At 43.0% G+C, this 23,744-nt stretch overlaps 2 protein-coding genes across 7 annotated transcripts in view; one reads left to right on the forward strand and one right to left on the reverse strand.

Moving 5' to 3' along the window:
• Positions 1-147: 147 nt before the first annotated feature.
• Positions 148-20,516, reverse strand: dennd6a (DENN/MADD domain containing 6A). The gene is made up of 20 exons (XM_028997670.1): positions 20,298-20,516; positions 19,683-19,721; positions 19,552-19,594; positions 14,282-14,394; positions 13,041-13,121; positions 11,394-11,499; positions 10,871-10,950; positions 10,716-10,775; positions 10,547-10,602; positions 9,653-9,775; positions 8,921-9,016; positions 5,590-5,684; positions 5,442-5,507; positions 5,146-5,210; positions 4,955-5,044; positions 4,804-4,857; positions 4,552-4,661; positions 4,067-4,169; positions 3,534-3,608; positions 148-2,359 (listed from the first exon to the last, which is right to left on the reverse strand). Exons 1-20 carry the CDS (start codon positions 20,514-20,516, stop codon positions 2,228-2,230), a joined length of 1,806 nt encoding a protein of 601 aa, XP_028853503.1. The 3' UTR covers positions 148-2,227.
• A 584-nt stretch (positions 20,517-21,100) lies between these two features.
• Positions 21,101-23,744, forward strand: part of slmapa (sarcolemma associated protein a) — a 45,498-nt gene continuing 42,854 nt past the window's right edge. For 3 of the 6 annotated variants that reach the window (XM_028997664.1, XM_028997666.1, XM_028997662.1), the window contains exon 1: positions 21,102-22,493. In XM_028997664.1, the coding sequence (XP_028853497.1) occupies positions 22,296-22,493 (198 nt within the window). In that variant the 5' untranslated portion in view covers positions 21,102-22,295. Of the gene's footprint in view, positions 22,494-23,744 lie in introns of all 6 variants that reach the window. The other 3 variants (XM_028997663.1, XM_028997661.1, XM_028997665.1) reach the window with 2 other exon arrangements.

A 23,744-nucleotide genomic window follows, 5' to 3' on the forward strand; every position in this document is an offset into this window, starting at 1 on the left:
AAAGGCTATGGTCTTAAACTCTCATCAGCGGATGAAAAGCTTGCAAAACCATGGAATGCGCACACACGCACAGGCACGCGCACGCGCGCACACACACACACACACACACACACAATTCATAAATTCATGTAAAAATGAACCACAAACTGCACAGATAATCTGTATTTCTAAGGAATTACTGGAAGGTTCAAATAAAAGGAAAATCACACAACTGAGTTCTGTAATGTAAGTTAATTTACACATCAAAAGGATTTCTTCTTCATGAATTATGTCCAGAAATACTGTAGTACAGAAGGAAGCGTCTGCCAATGTGACAGGTTATGGCTTCAACACAGAAATATTTCACCAGAAGCAGTAAGTAGTGTCTGTGCTTTAGTAGACTTCAGTTATTACCGTGGTTCATATTTGCCCGACTACAGTTATTCAGACTTCAAAAATACAGCTGTTAAAGACCTCTGAAAAATATTACACAAAGCAACAGCAGCTGTACAACAGTAATTAGAATACGAGAATAAACCTCTATATAAAATTCAAGCATGTTAAAATAACTCCTTTGTTTAACATAAAAAAACACAACTGGTTGCCTAACAACCAGTTATCACAGGCTAGCCATCCAATCGAATAATGTTTCTCAAAAGAAAACATTTCATATGAGGGGAAAAAAAAAATTGTAATTTCACCTTGCGTCATGTCTATTGGTGAAAGAAAGACGGGAGGGTTTTAATGCTGAAATTTTTCTAATGACCAAATGGTCATTATAGTGGTTATAATTTTTGGTGGTTTCTCTTACAGTCGCCTTAAGGCACACCTCATAATAAATATTGAAATCGCTAAAAATCAAGACCTCCTTGAACCCATGCCTTGCTGACTGTGCACATCATAAAGGCATTAATAAAAAGTAATTATGCTAAAAAAATTATTTTAAAAAAAGCATAAAAAGGCACATGAAATTGCAAGGTTACTTTAGATCCCTTAGTCAATCCAGCCCAACTCAAAACTCTGCTAATAACATTACAGTTGCATGTCAACAGTTTAAGATTATGGTTAGCATGGTCCCAGTTGAGAAGATGAACAAAAATAAAATGTGCAAAAATTCATAAATACATAAAACTTAAAAAAAAAAAAAAAAAAAAAAGTTTGTGTGAGGAAGGAACTGCTATCTATCTAATCTTAGAACAATTGTTCTTCCAACATGGGTCATGGCTAATTGATCTAATGCACTAAACACTGATTTGCTTAAAACAGCTCAAATTTACAGCAAAACATGACCAGAAATCGACCACATAATGACCATAAATATGGGATTCTCAACCATCAGTGCAGTGATTTAGCAAAATTAGCATCTGGCCCCTCCTGCAGTAGAAGAATTGCAAACACTAAAAAGTGATTAAAACAAAGTCAATCCAAACCATACAGTTTCTGGAATAATCCATCAGGGCTAGATGAAAATAGTCTGAAAACATACTGAGCCACAACAAGCTATGAGTATGGTGAGTGTTTTTAAATTTTTTTTGAATGCACATAGAAAACCAATAATCCCTTGAACTATATTATGAAATATGATGAGGAATAATTATAAACCTGACAGAAATCTACTGGTTAATCCATGTTGCTTAAAGTCATAAACAGGCAAAGCTTGTGCATAATTGTGAAGAGGATTTTAAACACAAATGCATATTGACCTATATTGTTAATGTTTCATAGCCAGCAGCCAGACTCCCATTACTGGACACTCATGAATTCTATGGTCACTTTTACCCTAACAGAGATGGCACAGTACACGTTCAAGTACTGATATGACTAACCCAATTTCCTTTACATAGAGCTCTTGTATATGACATCTGCTGACACGCCATGTCTTCAAATATAACAGCCCCTGTTGTATACATGAATCTGCCATATTAACGGGCTTTGTGTTATTTTGACATGATAACTATTGCAGAAAGAGGTACTTGGTTTGGCTGGTGTTACATGAGGTTTCATGCTGTCCCCACAGTTCAGAATAAATTTAGCTCCTCTTGATATTCAGATATTTTCCCCTACAACTGGTCCGTGGAAAACAAGTGCACTTAAAATCTGTTTTAAAGAATAAAAAAAAAAAAAAAAAACGAAGGGTATCATCCACAGGTTGTTTGCAGGTGTGGTGCAGTCATCCGGCTTTGTTGGTTTTATTAGTGAAAGTCTTCCTGTGAATCTATCCTGCATCGTGCAGTTCAAGAGCAAAGGGTCAAGGGGTGGATGGTTTGTGCAAGATGCCCTGCAGGTCCTCTGGTAAGGACAGGATGACATATTCAATGTGAGCCTGGAGTTTAGCCAGTGTTCCTGTTCGGACCGGCAGCTGCTCCCTCTCTGCCTGGATCTGAGGTACAGAACAAACATTGGACACTTAAAAACAAACCTAATGCAAGACTGAGGCATGACATTTTTTCATGGATTGGAAAGTGTGATCAGTGGTGTAGTATGAATTCACAACAGGATTTTTACAGATACCTACAAATGCGGCACTTAACGTTAACGTCAAGGTGAAAAGCTCAACTGGAGCAGGTTTATGTCCGATAGAATAAATTAAAAAGGCATACAAATCAGATATGAGTAGAAAAGTCATTTCAAATGTATACAAGGGCTTGCAATCTCTTAAAACAAATTCCAACACTGTGCATAAATGGAAAAATGGAAATTGCTATATCTGATAAATGTGAGCCTGTGGACAACAATCTGGGATATTCAGTGGAAATGTACCAGTTCATGTAAGTGGAGAGAGTCTGGCTGGAAAACCTTGATTAGATATTTCATTACACCAATTCAGAATTCTTACTAAATAGACAGTCAATCCACACACAGTAACAGCCTCCCAATTTGTTGGAGAAATTGTGGAAACCAAAATGCAAACCATTACCATATTTTTTGGCATTGTCCTGCTGTCAAAGAACATTGGGAAGAAATTTGCATGTCTAATACCTTTGGATAGTAAGATACTATTTTTTGGAAATATTGATCGAGCATGGTTGAAACAAGATAACAATCTAATGAATATCTTACCGGTAGCTACTAAAAAAACAATTACCAAGAAATGGCTATCACAGAAGAGCTCATTTTTAAGTACATGGATCAATATTGTAATTAGGCCACATTTTGTTTTTTAGGTAGCAGAACAAACCACTGTATGTGTGTAGTTCTGCAATTAGAATTGTTCAAGTGTGAATGTGTATTTCTGTTTTTTTTTTCCTCATAATCGATGTTGACAATTCTGCATCGATGCAGAGCAGAACAATAAATTATATCATAATGACAATGCTGCATGGTTTTCTGAGTGCCGGTAGGGGCTGCTGTGGGTTGAAATTCGGCCCGATCCACACGGATGTTCTAAACGAACACCCTCTGAACGTCATACGCGATGTAGTAAGTTCCACTTACTACAGTCTTCGGGATTGACAGAAATTGATGACAAGAAATTTGTTTTGTTTAGTTGTCATTAATTGTCATGAATTTTTCCATAACCCAAAAGATTCTGCCCAAGTGATTGTAGCACTGACCAGTTTATCTTTAAGCTTCAATACAAGGTCCACAGTTTCCACCTCTGTGTGTTGCTGAACACGCAGCTGAAGGTCCTGCATGAGTCAACGACAAAAAAAAGACCTTTGTTTGTTTCTATGAATAAATCTTTTCAGTTTACAGTTGGCTGTAAAGAAAAACATGAAAATGGTTTGAAAAGGAAACGTATAAAAAGAATAGAAAGTCCATGACAAACTTATAATGATGTAGTCAAACCCACATCAACTGATGCAATAAATTCCCTACTAGTCTGAAATAGGCCAGTTTTATTGCGTCTTTAAATCCAAACAACTGTTTTCAGCAGCACTAAGACCATTGGATATGATAATCTAATAATCAATAATGCTTTTAAAGGGACAGACTTGGAACTCAGGAATAACTGTTGATAACATTTAAAATTGCTCTAAACCTGTGTAGAGATACTCCATCATTAACAGCCAGGAGTCATTTACAACATGAACAATGTCTAGACTGGAGTATTCACCTACAGCACATTTTAACATGTAAACCATACCTCATCACAGAGCGCCTCTAAGTGCAGTGCCTCCAGCTTCTGCATCATCTCTTTCCTGCGGTTCCGGAACCACCCGTCAAAGTTGGGCGACTTCAAGAATTGCCTGCAATCACAGGAACACACTGTCTGCAAGGACTCGGGGAGAGGATGGTCATTGTGATCCATAGCAATGTGCAAGAGCCATATAACAGATTTCACCATTTTATATAACCTAATGCTGCTAACGGTGCCACAACAAGAGGTGCAATTCTGACATCCGTTAGCACATTAAGACTAATTGGAGCACCCACTGTACTGTTTAATCAAAAGACAGTTAAATGGTAATTTAATAATATCTGAATGTTCATTACTGCATAACAACAATAATAATCTACTTGGTCAGCAATCAACATATTCAAAATAAATAATCCATTACAACTACCATACAACAGTTCCTTAAAAGATCCCACAAACATCCCCATCATGTCTCTCTCTCTGTCACACACCTGTAGAGGCCGATCCAGTCGCCTTTAAGCCGTGATGTCAGCTGTGGCCCAGCCTTCTCTAGAGTTTTCATGAATTCCTCCTGATTAAAGAGCCTCAACTGAGGAGGACTCTAGAAAGTGAGAAAGAAAACACAGGAACCATGTGGCTATATGTATTTGTGTAGATTCATATATTTATATTCACAACACACATTTCTTTAGGTCCATGCCATAAACTATCAAGCATATGTCAACGTAAAAATGTCAGGTCACCTTCCAGGGTGAAATGCTCTTCTGTAAGGGCATCAAACTTGCTACGTAGCGCTCCTAAAAGGAAGACACCGACTCATTAGTCTGGTCAAACACAAAGTGTTTTAACCAAACTGGTCAAAAAAAAAGAAAAAAGCTGGAACATGTCTCTTACCAGTGGTATAATAAAACTCTGAGTTAGCTCTAGGAAATACCGCCGCAGAATGGCATTCTGGGCTGCTGAAGGACGTTTCTGATGGACACCCTGGGGTTTAAAAGAGTGGGGGGGGGGGGGGGGGGGGGGGGGGGCTCTAAATAAAAAACACAAGCTGATATAAATTCAGACCTGCACCAGACAATACTCACCTTCTGAAGCTGCTTGATGATGTCTTCATCTTTATTCAGGAATGGTTTGTATGCACTGTATACTCCTATAGAAAAAATGAACAAAGTCTAATAAACACAGCAGGTTACTTTTCAGGTTACAATATACTTTTTTCCAGCACAAAAAAAGAGACACAAAACTGCAGAACCAGATCTGATGAGTTACCGCAGCAACATGAAAAAACTGATTAAATGAGAAAAAAAAAAAAAGAAATTCCAAACCACCCATCAGTGCCCACATTCACATCCCACTATGGATGTTTGACTGACAATCCCACCTGGTTTGGAGTCCAGAGTCTTGAGGTTCTTCAGTTTCTTTACCTTCATGTGCTTTGCCATTTCTCCTTCAGGAGGGTACAGAAACACCATTAATAAAGAAGATGCATTCGTGCCACTATTAAAAAGTTAATTATGCAATTGTTGTACCTGTTTGCTTCATGTCTCCAATGCGAATGATGTGAGGCCAGTGCTGGAGGGTTTTGGCAAAAAAGGGATTTGTCACACCAAGGATGACTGAGGGTCTGAAACAGATATAAACAACACATATGTTCTGCAAACTCTTAATTTATTTAATACAAAAAAAAACATGGCAAAGATCAAGTCCAATTTTACTGCACCATTACTATATATACAGAGCTCAGCATAAATGAGTACACCCCACTACATTTGTCAGAAAACATTTTCAGAATAAACATTTTCTATGAGATACCATACTACACAAAACACTCCCACACATGTTGGCCATTGATTGCAAACAAGATTTGTTAATTTGCACACACCCAAATGTGTGATTTTAATAACAAATCCATTCAAGCCCATGTTGCAAAAATGAGTACACCCCAATAATAGTCTTAGGAGAAAAGCCACACTTAAGACTACAAAATTCGAATTAACAGGCATTCAACCACAGGTGAGTCTAATGATTCATTTAAGAGGTGTAGAGCAGACAGGTGACCATAAAAGGGCATTACGTAACAAAGAAAAGCCCATTTCATGCTGTCAGTGATGGTTCCACATGGAAGAGAAATGTTACAAAATCTGAGAAAGGAAATCATTTTTTTTTTTTTTTTACACAAAAAAAGGTGAGGGCTACAAGAAGATCAGCAAAACTGAACATATCAGTCAAAATACTGTGGCAAAATTGTTCCAAAAACTTAAGAAAGATAGAAGTGCAACAATCTTACAGAGACGTCCAGGCCGGCCATGGAAGTTAACAACTCGACAGCAGCGTCTTCTGATGAGAACGGTTGAAGAAAATCGGCATGCAAGTTCAGCTAAAGCAGTAGAAAGCCAAACCAGAGAGACCATTTCCATTTCCCCTGACACCATACGGCGCGCGATGGGTATCGTCCACGCAGAAAGCCTCTCCTAAAACCCATGCACAAAAAAGAGCACGCCTAGGATTTGCTAGGGACAATGCTGAAAAAGCTGAAGACTACTGGGACTAGATACTCTGGAGTGATGAGACAAAGATCACTGTTATGAACTAATGGTTTCAAAACGGTAGTGTCGTAAAGGTGAGGATTTCGAAGAGAAATGCATGGTGCCTACAGTGAAACATGTCCTTATGTGGGGTTGCATGAGTTCTGCTGGTGTTGGGGAGCTGCATTTCATTGATTTTATTTACATTTACAGCATTTATCAGATGTCCTTATCCAGAGCGATTTACAATCAGTAGTTACAGGGAGCTACTGATAAAATTTGTACTTTTTTAAGGGTTGGTACTCATTTATGCTAAGCACTCTGTGGGTGTATATACACATACACACACACACACAGTACAGGTCAAAAGTTTGGACACAACTTATCATTCAATGGTAGATGAATGAACACATGTGGAGTTTTGTACTTAACAAAAAAGGTGAAATAACATGTTTTATATTCTAGTTTCTTTGCTCTGATTACTGCTTTGTACACTCTTGGCATTCTCTTGATGAGCTTCAAGAGGTCGTCACCTCAAATGGTTTTCCAACAGTCTTGAAGGAGTTCCCAGAGGTGTTCAGCACTTGTTGGCCCCTTTGCCTTCACTCTGCGGTCCAGCTCACCCCAAACCATCTGGATTGGGTTCAGGTCCGGTGACTGTGGAGACCAGGTCTCCACTTTCTGTTAAGTACATAACTCCACATGTGTTCATTCATAGTTTTGATGCCTTCAGTGAGAATCTACCAACGTAAATGGTCATGAAAACAAAGAAAACACATTGAATGAGAAGGTGTGTCCAAACTTTTGGCCTGTAGTGTATACACACACACACACACACACACACACACACACACACACACACACACACACTATATACTAATTTATACATATTGCATTTTGCATAACTACACACTAAATTAGTTAATAATGTACCCTTTATTGGTGCATATAACTGTTGTATTTTCAAATATAAAATACTTTTTTTTTAAACAACCAATGATAGTTGGAGACATGTAAATAAATATCCTGTGTTTACTGAGCTAAGACCACAATTAAATTAAATATCATGGCCTTTTGTAGGTCAGAGAAAAAGATTCATCTTCACCCATTTTCTGCCTCATGCACAAATGGTTTATTAACACGGACAGTTGTTGTCTAACGCAGACTGCTGACATTTAGCACAAGCCTGAAATGTGAACCCGCCCCACCAAAATGCAGAAAGGCCTTTCATCAGATGTGTCATTAAATATTTATGACAAGATCAGTAGCAGGCTGTGCGCTGGAGCTCATTCAAGAGCTGGGCTTCAGTCACTGGGTGCACAGTTAACATATATCAAACCTGTATATGAGTGAATACGAATGAGCATTTTACATTTGTTTTGAAGCATTAAGTAAAAGAACATTCCGCACTAAAATGCATGTGTCCAATCAGATCAAATGTTGGAGCTGAAATACTAACAGGATCTTGGACAGCTATCTCATCATATGCTGACATTTCCTGAGATATGCTTTAGATGACGTTTTGCTCATTATGCTAAATAAGGTTCAGGAGACAATAGTGCAGTGTTGAGACAGGAAGAGGCGTGGGGATGAAAGAGTGGGATAAGAAACAGGCCTTATGAATGGATGCTTTTTAATCTAATGTGTCAGAGAAGGTTGAAGCACTGAGGGAGTGGGATGGATTTGTAGGATATTACAGTATTCACTCAGGTAGCATTCCATACTTGGACAGTTTACATAAATGTTCCACAAGGTTGACATTATGGCAATTTGATTCTATTTTCACATTATTAAAGCATTTGATCATTCTAGAATTGCTAAAAACTATGATGTTCCCATAAAAACTCAGTGATCACTCTCTCTCAAACTGAGAATAAGAATCAACAAATCAACATACAGGACTGATAGTGTCCGTAGCCTCATCGATAATGAGTGACAACATGACATTCTTTTTTCTCAGACAGACGTTTTTGGGCGAGATGATGGACTGATGCGTGAGGGTCATTGACAGTGGAATATCTGCCGTGGCTGTTACCCCCGCCAAACGTGAGGTGTTTTGCCCTCATATGGTTGTTTTTGGCGGCCTATCTCAATTTTAGTTTAAGTCTAGTCTTTGTGTCAATCTGCCGTTTTAGTTTTTATTATTCTTGAGTCACCTACGTGCACGTTTATTCGATCATGTTACAAAATCTTGAGCCTATGTCACTTTTAGCTATAGTTTCATTTGCAAGAATGTAGGAAATGTTTGTTAAGAACAAGATGTTCTTAATGTTCAAAATGTTGAAGATTTATCAGGTCTATAGTATGAACCATGGAGATGAGAGAAGATACTCACGGCGCTTGTGTCCTGGTTGTGTATTCCTTAAACTCACTGTCGTGGATCGTGAAATATGGCCTGAAGTCACTGCAGTACCGCAGCGGAGATATGCAGCTATAGCGGGGGGAATACATTCATAAATAAACAGGGATGGGAACGAACACCTACTTCTACAATTTTGATAGCGTCTTGACCTCAATCATCATACAAAAAACACAAATGAAATAAATATAATGGGGCAAAAGCATTTGGCAACCGGTCTGTTATTTTCATCACAGATACACTTCAACTGTGACAGCCAGACTGAAGGTCCTCAAATATCCTGCTTGTCCTGACACTTAGGTCTCCGCAGACTTCCGATTTAACAATGCATCCTATCATATGGGCATGTTTGCTTAGCATAGTTATCTAAACATAAAACAAACATTTTGAGTTCGACAGCATTACATTACATTAACAGCATTTACCAGACGCCCTTACCCAGAGCGACTTACAACCAGTAGTTACAGGGACAGTCCCCCCCTGGAGACACTCAGGGTTAAGTGTCTTGCTCAGGCACACAATGGTAGTAAGCGGGATTTGAACCCGGGTCTTCTGGTTCATAGGCGAGTGTGTTACCCACTAGGCTACTACCACCCTACAGCAGTAGTGATACATCAGCTTTATCAGGACAAGGGTGCAGCCCTTACTTAGGCCAGCAACAAAAGGACTATCAATAGAGAGAGCAAACTTTTCGTTATTTAATCTTACCTGACCAAAGCAAGAACAGTATCGGAGGACTCGGCCGGCGAAGGTGCCATGACAACGAGTGCTTCTCCTAGCAACACAAGCTCCCACAACATCTGAATGTGAAAGAAGACTGGGTAAAAGCACCTAGAAGAATGAAAAGTGGAAGGTCAATCGAGTCCAAAGCACCCTCTGTATAACCAGACACGGGTTTATAAAGCACAACCAAGAGAGCGCAGACTTCAGGGCTACACTGCAGCACTCCACGCGTGCAGTCCCTCAAGCCCTCAGGGGCTATTTTCATTCTAGAACATCAGCGCCATGGCAACCAGGAATGTGCCCAGGGGTCTATAAACAGGAGTGATAAACGAGGGGATGAGGCAAGCATGCAGTTCCCCCAGACACCAGCAGCAGGAGGCAGAGAGTTTTTGGAGAATGGGACCGGAGAAAATTCTCCTTCACGAGGGAAAAAGAATGTTCTCCACTGCTGACTCAATAACGGATATCTCAGGATTCACACAGAATTTGTACTAGCTTGTGTGTGACACTACATATTTTTTCCAGACATTGCAGCCGAGCTATTGAAAAATGCTGCTTCTTTTCCCCATTATTTCTGACTTGGCCTTGTGGTTGGCTGAACTGACTTAGGGGTATTTACCTTGTTTCACCATTCACGGCATAAAGCGAGAGGCATCTGCTGATGCCCCTACTGATTGAGTGAGGTTGCTTGGCAACAAGCTTAATCTGAAGTTACCTGCTAATATTTAAAAGGTGTTTGATCTTGCAAAAGCAATTCAGAAATACTGGCAATTCAGCTGTGGTGCGGGAGCATAATAACATCTCAACTTGAAATAACACTATTACTCATTATTCTACAAAAAATATGTAAATAAATCATTTCAGGGAGACAATTCTCACCTGAAAAGGTCCACCTCATGTATCGTGGGAAGTACAATGGAAACAAGACTATCGCTCTGCAAGCAAACACATATCAGGGGTCTGGATCAACACATCATACAGCAGAAATCACTGATGAAAACATGACAAAAACTGCCTCCAGGACAAATGGGAGCTGAACAGCTCTTACCTGTGTAGACTGCACCAGCTGCGAGGTGCCCAGCTTGTCGTAACACGTAGGAATGCGCAACTGGTGAAAAGAAAGATAAAAAAACCCAGAGGGATTAAGGGCACTACTAATGGCTGACAGGGGAGACATGGGGGAGAAAAAAAAGGACAGTTTACCTTCATAACCACCCCCATGATTGGAAGGGTGAGTATCTTCCCTGGACACGGAGCAGGCCAGCGGTCAATATCATTGCAGGCTGGGAGAGCAAAAAAAAAAAAAAAAAAAAGGACCTGATGAGGACTCAGTCACACCACTGCACTCAGGGCTAAAGCAGCTTCACTCTCACTTCACCTGTCACTCATGTGGGCTAATTGTTTAATGAGCACCCAGGAGAACAGAAAACCTGAACAGAATGGAGATCTGACTTGACCTGAGTCTTGACATGATGGGAGACTTTAAATATATTTAACCAGTTAAAACCAAACACACTGTGCCAGACAAAAAGTTAGAGACATATTTATACATTATGCAGCAATATGCAATACTTATGTAATAAATGTTATTATTCAATACTGAGCACATAAATATAACATTAACATTAGTGCATTAGTATTGTTTAAAAATTAATATCCAGTACCTCTGTGTCTTTATAGAGTTTTATCAGTAGTGAGTCTGATTGACAAGGCTGTGAATACTCACCAGCCTCCAGGCAGGGCTCCTGTTTTTCAAAGTACTCTGGAGCTATGAGCTTCAGCAATGAGTGGAAGAAGGTGACATACGGCAGCTTACTAATCAGCACCAGAGACTGTAAACACATTCATACACAGACACACAAAATTATACACTTTGAAATATTACATTTTAAATGACATGATATCTGGCAAGTTATCATACACTGTAACAATGTAACTCCAAGTGGAAATTACAGACAATTAGCAAGACATCCCCAATAAAGGCGTGGTGGTGACCACAGAACACTTCTCGGTTCCTATGCTTTCTGGCTGATGTTTTGGCCACTTTTGAATGCTGGAGGTGTTTTCACTCTAGTGGTACCATGAGATGGAGTCTACAACCCACACAATTTGCTCAGGTAGTGCACTCATCCAGGCACATCTACGCGAGCTGTGGCTAGAAGGTCTGCTGTGTCTCTCAGCGTAGTGTCCAGAGCATGGAGGCACTACCAGGAGACAGGCCAGCACATCAGGACTCCTCAGCATGGCCAGTTTGGTGGTGGGTCAGTAACGGTGTGGGGTGGCATTTCTTTGGGGGGGCCGCACAGCCCTCCATTTGCTCGCCAGATGAGGTCCGAGATGAGGTCCTCAGACCCCTTGTGAGACCATATACTCGTGTGGTTGGCCCTGGGTTCCTCCTAATGCAAGACAATGCTAGAACTCATGTGGGTGGAGTGAGTCAGCAGTTTCTACAAGACTAAGTCATTTATTCTAAAGATTGGCCCACCCGTTCCCCAGACCTGAATCCAATTAAGCACATCTGGGACATCATGTCTTGCACCATTCACCAACACCATGTTGCACCACAGACTGTCCTGGAGTTGGCGGATGCTTTAGTCCAGGTCTGGGAGGAGATACTTCAGGAGACCATCCGCCACCTCATCAGGATCATGCCCAGGCGTTGTAGGGAGGTCATACAGGCACATGGAGGAATCACACACTACTGAGCCTCGTTTTTACTTGTTTTAAGGACATTACATCAAAGATGGATCAGCCTGTAGTGTGTTTTTCAACTTTAATTTGGAGTCCAAATCCAGACCTGGATTGATGTTTGTGTGATATTGTTGTCAGCACATTCAACTATGTAAAGAACCAAGTATTTAATAAGAATATTTCATTCATTCAGATCTAGGATGTCTTATTTACATGTTCCCTTTATTTTGGAGCAGTGTACATTGCCAGGTAGACACAATGAATGGCATGTTTAATCAACTGCAGATGCTCTGATAAAGATACACTCAGTGGCACAAGCCAATGCCCTGGCTAAATCAGTCCCATCCCCATCACTTCAGAACAAAGCAGCACGGCTGAACAAAAACAGCGTTGACACATAAACAGTATCTGCCCACCACCGGGCTAAAATAAACCACACCGGGGGGAAGGTAGTCGCAAGGCAAATCCAAGTAGTCCTCATCTGTTCGCTCAGGGGCGTAGCCCGTGCGTCGCTGCTATTTCAGGGGGTGTGAACAGCCGAGTATGAGTAATGTTGAGAGGCAGTGCAGAATCCCCCCCCCCCCCCTTCTCACAGTGCCTTAATTAGTGTCTGTCCGACGAGAGACCCTGTAGCCATTTGCATCTGACCTGATGGACACTCAACCATATGGATAATTCTCACCTTCTGAAAATATCCTCTCTTTAGAGACTTGTCTCGCACTTGTCTGAAGTACACATATCCATAGAAATGCCCCTGGTCCCTCTGCAAAACACAAAGAAGAAACCAACAAACAAATGAATTAATGAGTCAGGGTCTTTCAGTGAAGTGAAAGAGAAGTGATTACACAGCAGCACAGCACACGGTGCACACAGTGAAATTTGTCCTCTGCGTTTAACTAATCACCCTGAGTGAGCAGTGGGCAGCCATGACAGGCACCCGGGGAGCAGTGTGTGGGGACGGTGCTTTGCTCAGTGGCACCTTGGCAGATCGGGATTCGAACCTTCTGATTACGGGGCCGCTTCCTTAACTGCTAGGCTACCACTGCCCCATAAATGCTAATGAGGAGGAGAGAGGCGGGACGAGGAGCAGAGCGGCCTATAGAAGTTGAGGAGGCATTTGCATAGATGACGTCATCAACACCACTCACCAACAACAATGTCTGGTGCAGACAGGAAGTTGTATCGCCGTTTCTCCAGGAAAAAAATAGAATTAAACCACTGTCACTACAGCGTCTCATGTGACAGAAGGAAAAAAAAAAAAAAAAACATTTGTGCTCATTTTTTACATCCAATCACTGAGCAAATGCAATGCTTCACTTGTTTTTGGACCATAGACAGGCTAGGGGAACTCGTATTAATGTTAAATAATCTCACAAACTGCAATTTTTCATGATGAGGGACACCAGAATCCAATTCCTTGTATGTGTTCACTCACATACTTAAACACAATTCTGGTTCTGTGAGTTGAATGTGCGGGTGACTACAGGACAGCCCATCGTGAATTACTGTACAGCGCCTTCAAACCCACAAGTCTCTACGTCAGTAGATCAACTGAAAAAAGTGCGAGGGAGTGAGAGCAGCCGTGCACTTGGCACAGTGTTGGAGGGTGGAGTGGTTTGGGAGCATTTCAACAGTCGCGTGAATTAACTGAACTCCGGTCAGGTAGAGCCACTGCCTTCAGTACCGTGGCCCCGCCTCGTCTCACAAGCCCTCAGCTTTCTTCTCGCTGCGGTTTTCACTCTGTGGTGTTAAGTCTCTTTTCCTCAGTCCGGCCGGCTTTATAGTGGCTCGGCACAACGACGGCGGCTGTCCAGAGGGCAGGGTGTAAACACAGAGTGAAATTCATTTTACCTCACACACCCCTGACTGACCCTGCTAACAGCAGAAGACCTTAAAGCGTGACTGAGATGTCCAGTGGCTGACCTTCAGGCAGACGGGGGCATCCCGGTCACAGTGGTCCAGAAAACATCCCAGAGAGGACTTCCTGACTGCCGCTTGCCGGAAACGGAAGCAAAACTGCGTGTCGCCAAGGCAACCTGCCAACAAGATGAACATACAGGATGTACATTTGGTCACTGGGGTCAAATTTCTCAAAGACTCCAGGCATTCCTGGTTGTCTGAGGGGTCTGAAACCATGAAAAGCTGATTTGGGCTTCACAGGCAAAAACAACTTATCAAGCGATCAACATTTGTTTCCTTTTTAAAAAGCGAGAACCTTTCGAAACCCAATCTAGTTTCTTGCCGTCATCTGAAATAAATGAAGTGTTGGGTTGTTCCACTTGGCCCAGAAAGTAAAATACCAGAACGTCATCATCGACAATATGTTTTTCCAAATAAAGGTTGCCAATAGCAACTTGAGAGGGTTTTCAGCCACAGGTCAATTTGAGCAGATGTTCAAGTCACTAGATCAGACACGGCTTGGAGTTCTATCAGTCAGCCCTGGCAGTATTTCATGGGCACACAGATCGTAACGCATCCTTCCTAATTTTTTGGTGCATTTGCAACAAGTTAGAGGTGGAGGGGAAAGTGTGTAAAGCATTACAGAAAGATGACAGAACAAGTGTGTGTGTATATTCACACACATACACACACACACACACACAGCAACATGCCTGCTGGCTCCAGCCTTTTCCCTTTCTGAGCCACTCCTACATTCCACAACCGGGCCAGACCACTCAGGCTGTGGGAAGCCGCCCTGGGCTTTAAGGACGCCCAGAGTGTATGTGTGTGTGTGTGTGGGTGTGTTGCGTGCTCCTCACATGATCCAGGAACAACACCACTTGTCAGCTCTGAATTCCTGTTGCCGACTTAGCAAACGCTTGTCCCATCAACTGGGCGTGTGACAGAGCTAAAGGGTCACCGGGCAATGAATACATGATCTGATTGGTCCTCAGCTCTGCCTGTTAATCGTTCATTAGGAAGAGGACGAACCATGAGGGCAGCCCGGTGTGTTCAGCGGATTAGGGGCATAACGGATGGATTACCTCATCCTCCTCCTTAACCCTGTCCGAAAACATGCGGAGGGGGTGCCGGCCATAAAAAGTGTCCCTTACACAACACCCCACAGTTAATCCCATTCATCCCACACGACTCAGATCCAGACCTGCCACTGGATACTATACTGTACACTCTTCTCTAGCGCGTGTGAGAAACGACAATCTAAATGAAGGTCGGCCTCAAGACAGGGTCTTAACAAGTTCTTCCCAAGCTGTAATTAGTGTGCTGCATTCTTAAGAGGCTTAGATCTCCGAATAGAACAAGGAGCTGGGCTCTGAGAAATGACTGCTGGTGCAAATGTCACTGCTGGTACCTGAGAAAGGATCTGTCACTTTTATCTACATAATAGATACACGGGAAAGATCCCGTGACATGAATTTTTTCTGCTTTTATATCGGTCTTGTTGGTCCCCTAATACTGTATCTGAAGCCTCTTTCTGAAGTTCAGCCGTGGTGCAGAGTTACGGCCACTTTGATCCAGTCCCACATTGAGATTTCCCAGGATGCGCCGTTTCGGTAGCTTTAAATGCTAATGAGGAGGAGAGAGGCGGGACCAGAGCGGCCTATAGGAGTCAGCGGGCATTCGTGGAAATGACGTCATCACATCATTCACAAACCATGATATTTGGTGCAAACAGGAAGTCGAGTTCCTACAGAAAAAAATAAACCCCCTGGTTCTTCAGCATCTCGTGTGACGGAAATAAAAAAAAATAAATACATTTTTATATCCAATCACAGAGCAACTGCACTTCTTCACACGTTTGGAAGCCATGACGGTCAGTGGAGTTCTTATTGCAGGACCATAGACAGGCTCGGGGATTTCTCACAAAGTGAAATCTCATGCTAGGGGACCTTTAACAATGCATTTGAAAATGGTTTAAAGCAGCTAGTTGCTGTGCACAGAGGTGGGAATCACAAAGAATCACATGATGTCATACAATTTGGATCTCTTTCTTACAAACAGACTGATGAAACGATCAGCATATTTATAATGTCCCACATTATATATGTTCTGTATTCAGCACAGCAACTTCTGTCCACCCTTAGCAAAAACTAAATTGTACAATGAAAAGAACGCAATGATATTTAGGAACATGAGGCAAGAGAACAAATAATGTGAAGTTTTAGACTTCCTAGAATTCCTTTCATTCTATCAAAATGCCAGGTTTAAGCCAACTGTGGTATAAGTATCATCATTAAATCTGAAAAACAAGCTTTTGTTTCACATGCCAACCATGCACTTTTGTTTTTAAAGTTTTTTTCTTTATAGAAACCTTCCTAAACTTGACACTTATTTCAGAACAATGAAAAAATAAACGCCAGTGTAGCAGTGCAGTCATATTTAAACAGGAATGTAGTTCCTTTGAAAATCTGCATGTCTATATGTTGTCAAGTGGGCTGCCTGTCCCATAGCACACAATATCCCCACATCTAGCGGCATCTCAATACGCCTGCTCAGTCCCACACACCCTGGCATGTCCTCCGGACGTGACTGGAGTTTAAAGAGCTGCCAGTCGCGCAGTTTCAGCTGCATCTCGGGGAGATATGTTTGCCACTCTGAATTATGCCCTACACCAGTGCACACAGTACGGTCGAATAAAGCACAACTAGAGGAGGAAAGATGACATCATATATTAAAAAGCCACAATTAACCACATAAGCTCCCCTCCCCTCCCCCTGCTATCCCCGCTGGACCATCCCATCCTTTAGGCTGTACTGATGTTGGTTAGCTGTGCTGAGGCCGCTGTTTTGTTCTACCTTAAAATCACAGTTTGTATGCTTTGTTCGGCGGTTGTGTGTGTAACAGTGGACGTCCTCCTCTCCACACCCTTGTCGCGGTTCTTAAACCCCTAGACTTAGGAACGTGACACCCCTCTTCAAGATTGATACACGTTTCTGCAGGTGTGCCCTAAGGGTGTTGAAATTAATTGTAAAATCGATGCATCAGGATGTAGACGTGGACGATTGTAATCGATTATCATCATAATGCCGTTGCTTTCTGGTGGCGCACAAAGATTCTTATTAAAAAGAAGTAGTGACGGAACCAGGCTAGTGTTCTGTCGGCCCCTTCAAAACCCAAAGCGGGAGTGTCCTGAGATCTACAACACGACATTCTTACCGGGAGTTTAGACAACCATGCAGATTTTTTGCGCTGATCCCCACGGCAAGCAAGAAGAAGGGCAAACCTTGCGGTGAGCGCAGCAGTTTTTCTGCTGATAGGAGCAAACCAAATCATCCACACGGGTGAACAAGACCTTAATTTTTTTGTGTATATCAGAATGGAACCGTGAAGGTTCACACCTCTAGTGTGCCCCAGGGTTCAGTATTAGGACAACTCTTCTTCTTTCTGCAAATCTCCCCAATAAGTCCCTCCATAAACTCAAACTTCTTGAGCATCCTGCAGCTTGGGTCATGACTCCCTCAAGAGAGCGAATTACCCCAGTACATAGCTGTGAATTTAACCCATCACACTTACTGAGAAGTAGAGATGTGAACCTACGGTGGTAGTAGCCTAGTGGGCAACACATTCGCCTATGAACCAGAAGACCCAGGTTCAAATCCCACTGAGCAAGACACTTGGGTTGCTCCAGGGGGGGACTGTCCCTGTAACTACTTACACCCCTAGACTTAGGAACATGACTTAGGAGTCGCTCTGGATAAGGGCATCTGGTAAATGAACCTGCAACCTTCCTTAGCAACTAGGCCACCACTGCCCTAAGGTAGGATCATTTTTTTTATTAACTCTCACGTTTAAGTGCATCCATAACCCTGTGCCTCCTTATCAGTGAGGTTAAAAAGCCAGCCAGCTGGAAAACAGGCATGAATACGACCAATAATACTAATCAATACATTTAACTGCTGTTTCTATTATTCCCTCAGACCCAAATTGTCAAGCAACTGGAACCACCGAATCATTCCTTACTGATTCCTAGTGACTTTTCTAATATCGCTTGCATGTGCGGCAAAGAACTATCCAGATTGGCCCCTGCTGACACCGATGTTCATGTACTCCAGTTTCAGTAAGAAGAGTCACGGATCAATGTAGCACTACAGTGACCAGTGCTTGTCTACACTACACAACTGCATTATATACATTTATGTACAAAAATCCTCTTTTCAAAGACAGAGTTTAGTTTAATACTAGAGAGAACCGTGTGCATGGACTGGTGATTACGGTCTATAGACAAGATGGATGAAACAGCAGCACTGAATCGGCCATTTGACACCAGACATCTATTAGATGGGACACTGTCCAACAAATGCTCTCAGGTCACACTTTTTACGCTGTGAGCCAACTGAAATCTGATCTCTGTGCCTTAATCTGTCAAAGGGTGGTTAGACGTGGATAAGTGCAGCACAAAATGAATAAGTTTTATAATAATTTATAGTTTCTTTTCAGTGGACGCTAAAAAACACTGGTATGGATATCAGACAAAAAAGCATGTTTCTGGTTTGATTCTTCATGCTTAGAGGACAACATGAACTACAGTACAGTACAATATTTGTTTGCCTAGTTGATTAGTGGTAATAATAAAAAATAAAAAAAAACACACAAAAACCCTGCTAGATCAGCCCTGTAACAAAGTGCTTCTTTTTCCTCACAGCTTTCACTGTTCAAACAGTGCAACGTTTTTACTTAAGAATACTGTTTAAAATGCTATACAGCCCTTCTGAGATAAAGGGTGCGCTCTTCCCAAACCCAATATTCACAAACACAGCAGCAACGCAATGCAGAACAGCTAGTAATGATTCATTCCAAGCGACTCAAGTCAATTACAATAATGCACTGGGCATCTGCCTTGGACCAATTCGCTTAAGATATAGTTGACAATTTAAGTAATTTCCTGAATCTGATTAGTTGTGTAATTTGTTTGGCTGTAAGTTTCTGTATGTTGATCAATCAAAAGGACAGAAACTACTGAAATGACTGGAAAAATGGAAAGAATAACGAAAACAATTAACTCATTGTTTTATAGTGGACTATTTATTCCTGACATTACTGTCTCTTATGCATTTTATGTAAATTTTGTTATTTGATTTATCCTAATCTATATAACCTAATCTGGTGTCATTTTTCAATGAGATCATCACATACAAACGTATTCTCTGTGCTTGACCAAACCGTATTAAAGATAAACGACCTGAACGTTAGCTGCTGATGAGTACCTGCTGAACAGAAAACAGAAAACTATTTACCTGAATTGGAGTCTGGGAATGACAGGTAGCAAATACTTGTCTTCTGTAATTAGGAAAATGGAGAAAATGTTTAGCGGTAAACCAACACAAAATATTAAAAATGCATGTGTCCAAAATCTTGTGATGCATACCTCTTTTTCGGTCAGTTTTGAGTGGTGAGGGTAGATGACCTGCAAGTGAACCATCCCAAACAATTAACCTCTTATAAACTTAATTTAACCATTTATACAAGTTTCCATCCTGTGAACCAATGAGATTACTAATTAATATTTAACTTCACGTATTACCTGATTTATACCCAATCTGACATTTGATAATCATAATGTAGAATCTAGTGCATGTACTACAGTTAGCTGATGAAAGCAGTGTCGTCCACCCCAGACAAAACAAGAAAATCCAGCATCAGCACGAAACACGATACCGAGTCTGCGAAATTGAAATAGACTGGGAAAAGTTATTCGCGTATATTAGCTGCTCAAATCAAGCAACTCTACGTATAGAGCAAACTTTCGTATTTTTCGTACTTAATGTTTGACGATTGTAAAGAGAGGCCCGATTATGATGATGAAAGCCGGTCAACATACACTGGAGGTTTAGCCAGCAGCTATTAGCTTTTGTTGGACAGTTTAGGCATTCTAGGGATGCTAGTGGGCTAAGTTAGCAATTAGCTTGAATCTCTTTCGAGAAACGTCCTTTTTCCTGGTTTCCTCTTAATAGACGCAGTCACTGAGGTGTCGTTCACTTACTTCCACAGCCTGACCAAGTTCCAAATCAAAGCCGACCACACATATGCAGTGCAGCCAGGCTGAGAATCGGTCCCACGGTAGGAATAGCGGGTCTGGTTCCTCCTCTCCAGGCCCATCGCCTGGCATTTCCTCGGCAGGGGAGACCCTGACATCCTGGTCCTGCACGTCTTCTGGTTCCTCGATCTGCTCCTCTAATTCCTCCGCTCCTTGCAACGCCATGGCGAAGGCTAATTCCCTCTGCCTACAACTTTCTGCTCAACAACATCCACCAAGCGCCACCGCTTCGACTCACTCACAACACAACACAGGACGGTGCGCGTCTCCGGCGCGGCGCATGCGTAGTACGACAGTCGATCTCTATAAACTCTGGAACAGCATTATCACTATGACACAGCCGCCGAAGATCTGATTTTGGACATTGTTCATCCAAATGCCAAAAGCACATCAAATCACGCACGCCCATTAATGTAATCATGCACAGTGTTTTCTTTACAGTTTTATATATTCAAAATGTGTCACGTTTAAAATAGACTTTGACTTTACCAATAATACATTCTAAATTATTCAATAATTTACTATTTATTCTATGTAAAAGAAACATTAGCATTCTATAAAGAACGAAGGAAAGGGATGTTCGTTCTGACAAAAGCATGTTTACTCCAGTAAAACTTTGATTAGTTTTAATAGTCCGAAGAAGAGTTTGTCCGTCATCTATTGGCCAGGCCTAAGCCCTTGGCGACACCCGATTGGACGAGCGACGACGTCGAGTCCCGCCCCGCACTGCACCACGGGCTTGTTGCGCCGCCGCGCCGCCCCTCCGGTTTGTGTATTCCATTCCACTATGGCGGTGCCTAGTTGCGGAGGAGGACAAGTTCCTCGAAGTTGCCCTCGGTCGGCGCGGCCACGACTGTGAGGCCGCCGTGGACGAACGGGAGCGTTTCGAAGTCGTGGACGAAAGAAGCCCATGGCTTAGCCTGGAATCTGCAGGGGGGGAAAAAGCAACCCGGAGCTGTGGCGTGTGCGGCGCCGCTTCTGCCGCCGCAAGGATCGGTTATTCCGCGTCTTCTTAGCCGCCTAGCTAGCTGCCCGGCGGACTCGCGGCCCCCGGACTCGCCTCTCTCGCGTTTCGCCGAACGCGCTCGCCTTTCCCGGGTCCCGGAGGACGCCGCGAAGCCCCAAGACACCGGCCGTGAGGAGGGGCGGCTTCCTGGCGGCCGTTTTAAGCCAGTCGGGGCTGGGACTAGCTGGCCGATTAGCCAAGCGAGTAGCCGCCTAGCGAGGATTTCCCAGGCAACTTGAAAACGACGCCGGTTCGGTGTAAATCTTTCTTTTTTACTGAAGGGGAGTGGTAACAGCAGCTAGCTTGTTAGTATTAGACGTTTCTCATTATTATTATTATTATTTTTTTTACGAGCATTTTCTGCTTCCAGGTTTCGAACGTTTGTACAGCCGAAAGCCACGGCGTCTTACGATGAAATCGCTCGCCGGGCGGCTCGTTGTAATGCGATTTAAACCCCCGCACGCATAACCCCCGCGGGCAGCCCGACGCCGGGGCTCGGCACGCAGGTTCGGTCCGTTCGGGAAGCGTCGTTACCGGCCGCCCAGACGCACATTTATGGTTGGGGTGACGTAGGAGTGATGAGTTTGCGCTGCACGCCTTCCTCCTGGAGTGTCGAGGCTAACTACTTTTTCTTACTTAATTGTGCCCAGCTAGCTGGTCCCGATCGGGCTGAGCTACGTGCGTTTCGTCTCTTCTGACACCATGGCGCTCTCGCCAGATGCTCCGTTGACCCGCGAAGTAATGTTTCGGCGATAATCTCCAGAGCTGATCGATTTTTCGTATCTGACGGGGCCGTGGGCTGTATGCATGTTCTCGCCCCTTCCCAACGGAACCGCACGTTTTAATATTTAATCTGGAAATTGGGAAATCCTGCCACTCTGGATCAAGAAGACTTGACCTTCGTCCCTGGTTGGAGTAACACTCCCAAGCCGTCATCAATGCCTTCAGCGCTGGCCGTGTTCACGTGTCGCCCGAATTCGCACCCGTTTCAGGAGCGCCATGTCTACCTGGATGAACCGGTCAAGATCGGGCGGTCCGTGGCCCGCTGCCGACCCGCCCAGAACAACGCGACTTTCGACTGCAAGGTTCTGTCGAGGAACCACGCCCTCGTCTGGTTCGACCACAAGACGGACAAGGTGAGTGGGGCAGACTTGCAGGGGTCGTTTATTTATTCCATTAATGATGCTTATTGTGGATTATTTGCTTTTTAAAGTTGATGTGGTTTGTGTGTGTGTGTGTGGGTTTTTTTATTTTTTATTTGGCTACTGATATGATATCAGTGTCCAAGCTCGACGCCTCGGTCTCGCCGTTTTCCCTCGGTAGCTTGATGAAACGTTCAGACGTGGAGCGGTTTGCCTGTCTCCGGAGCTGCCGTAGGCTCGACCTGATCCCCACACATCGTCACCGCACCACCTCAGCGTGACCTGGATATTTACCGTGCAGTACAGGGGGGGGGTTTCACAAATCCTTCCCTTCTGGCTGGGTGGAGGAAACCCTTCGTTCTTTTTTGCTTTTGACACAAGAACACGTCACGTTTTACTTACTGAGTAATAAGGCACGTCTGCTGGAATGTTCTGTGTAAAATACTTGGGGATCCATAATGTCTGGACTCAATGATTAAGAGCCCCAAAAAGCTGTGTGTGCTTTGTTGATGCACCCAGGCATCGAGAACACTGCAGTTTGATGCATGTTTTGTCCTGCTGAGCTGATGTTGGGTATGTCATGAGGTTGATATAAGGTGTAGTCTTTTGGCATGTTACTATGAAAGTGAAGTGATTGTCATCGTGAAACACTGCAGCACAGCACACTGGGTACACAACGAAACATGTCCTCTGCTTTTAACCATCACCCTTGGTGAGCAGTGGGCAGCCATGACAGGCGCCCGAGGAGCAGCGTGTGGGGACTGTGCCTTGTTTACTTCATGGACTGACCCCACTAGTTCGGGAAAAAGGTTTTAAACTCTCTACATAACATTATGTATCTGACAAGCGTCCCTGGCTGCTGCCACACTATTTGTTCAAGCCTGCCAAGCAACGCCACAGGTGTGTGCGCGGGCACAAGTATATATATATATATTTTTTGTTAGTCCTTGGGCCTTTGTCGTCCTCAGTAAAGGTTGTTCTAGTACTGCATGCCTCCCTGGCAGGAATGCAGCGCTTTGTCCCTTTGTTCAGGTGCTGTTATGGGCTTGGGTTCGTCTCGCTTCGTCCGAACCCCCAGCTTCTTGGGAGTGACGCTTTATGCCCTTGCGTTGCCTGTTGAAACAACATTCCTTGTTTGGAATGCGGCAATGGTCTAATATTGCACTGACCTAGAAGTTTCAATGCACCTCATAGCTTGAGGGCGTGGCATTGACTGGATTCAACCTCCTCTGTGTCTGGAGGAGC

This window comes from Denticeps clupeoides, chromosome 12, assembly GCF_900700375.1.
Source record: "Denticeps clupeoides chromosome 12, fDenClu1.1, whole genome shotgun sequence".
Taxonomy (NCBI): Eukaryota; Metazoa; Chordata; class Actinopteri; order Clupeiformes; family Denticipitidae; genus Denticeps; species Denticeps clupeoides.

Coding starts and splice junctions, on each gene's coding strand:
- dennd6a (XM_028997670.1), bottom strand. CDS start 20,516: ATGGCGTTGCAAGGAGCGGAGGAATTAGAGGAGCAGATCGAGGAACCA. Junction 13,122..14,281: donor ATGCCCCCGTCTGCCTGAAG/GTCAGCCACTGG, acceptor TGTGTTTTGCAG/AGGGACCAGGGGCATTTCTA. Junction 5,508..5,589: donor TGGAGACATGAAGCAAACAG/GTACAACAATTG, acceptor ACCCTCCTGAAG/GAGAAATGGCAAAGCACATG.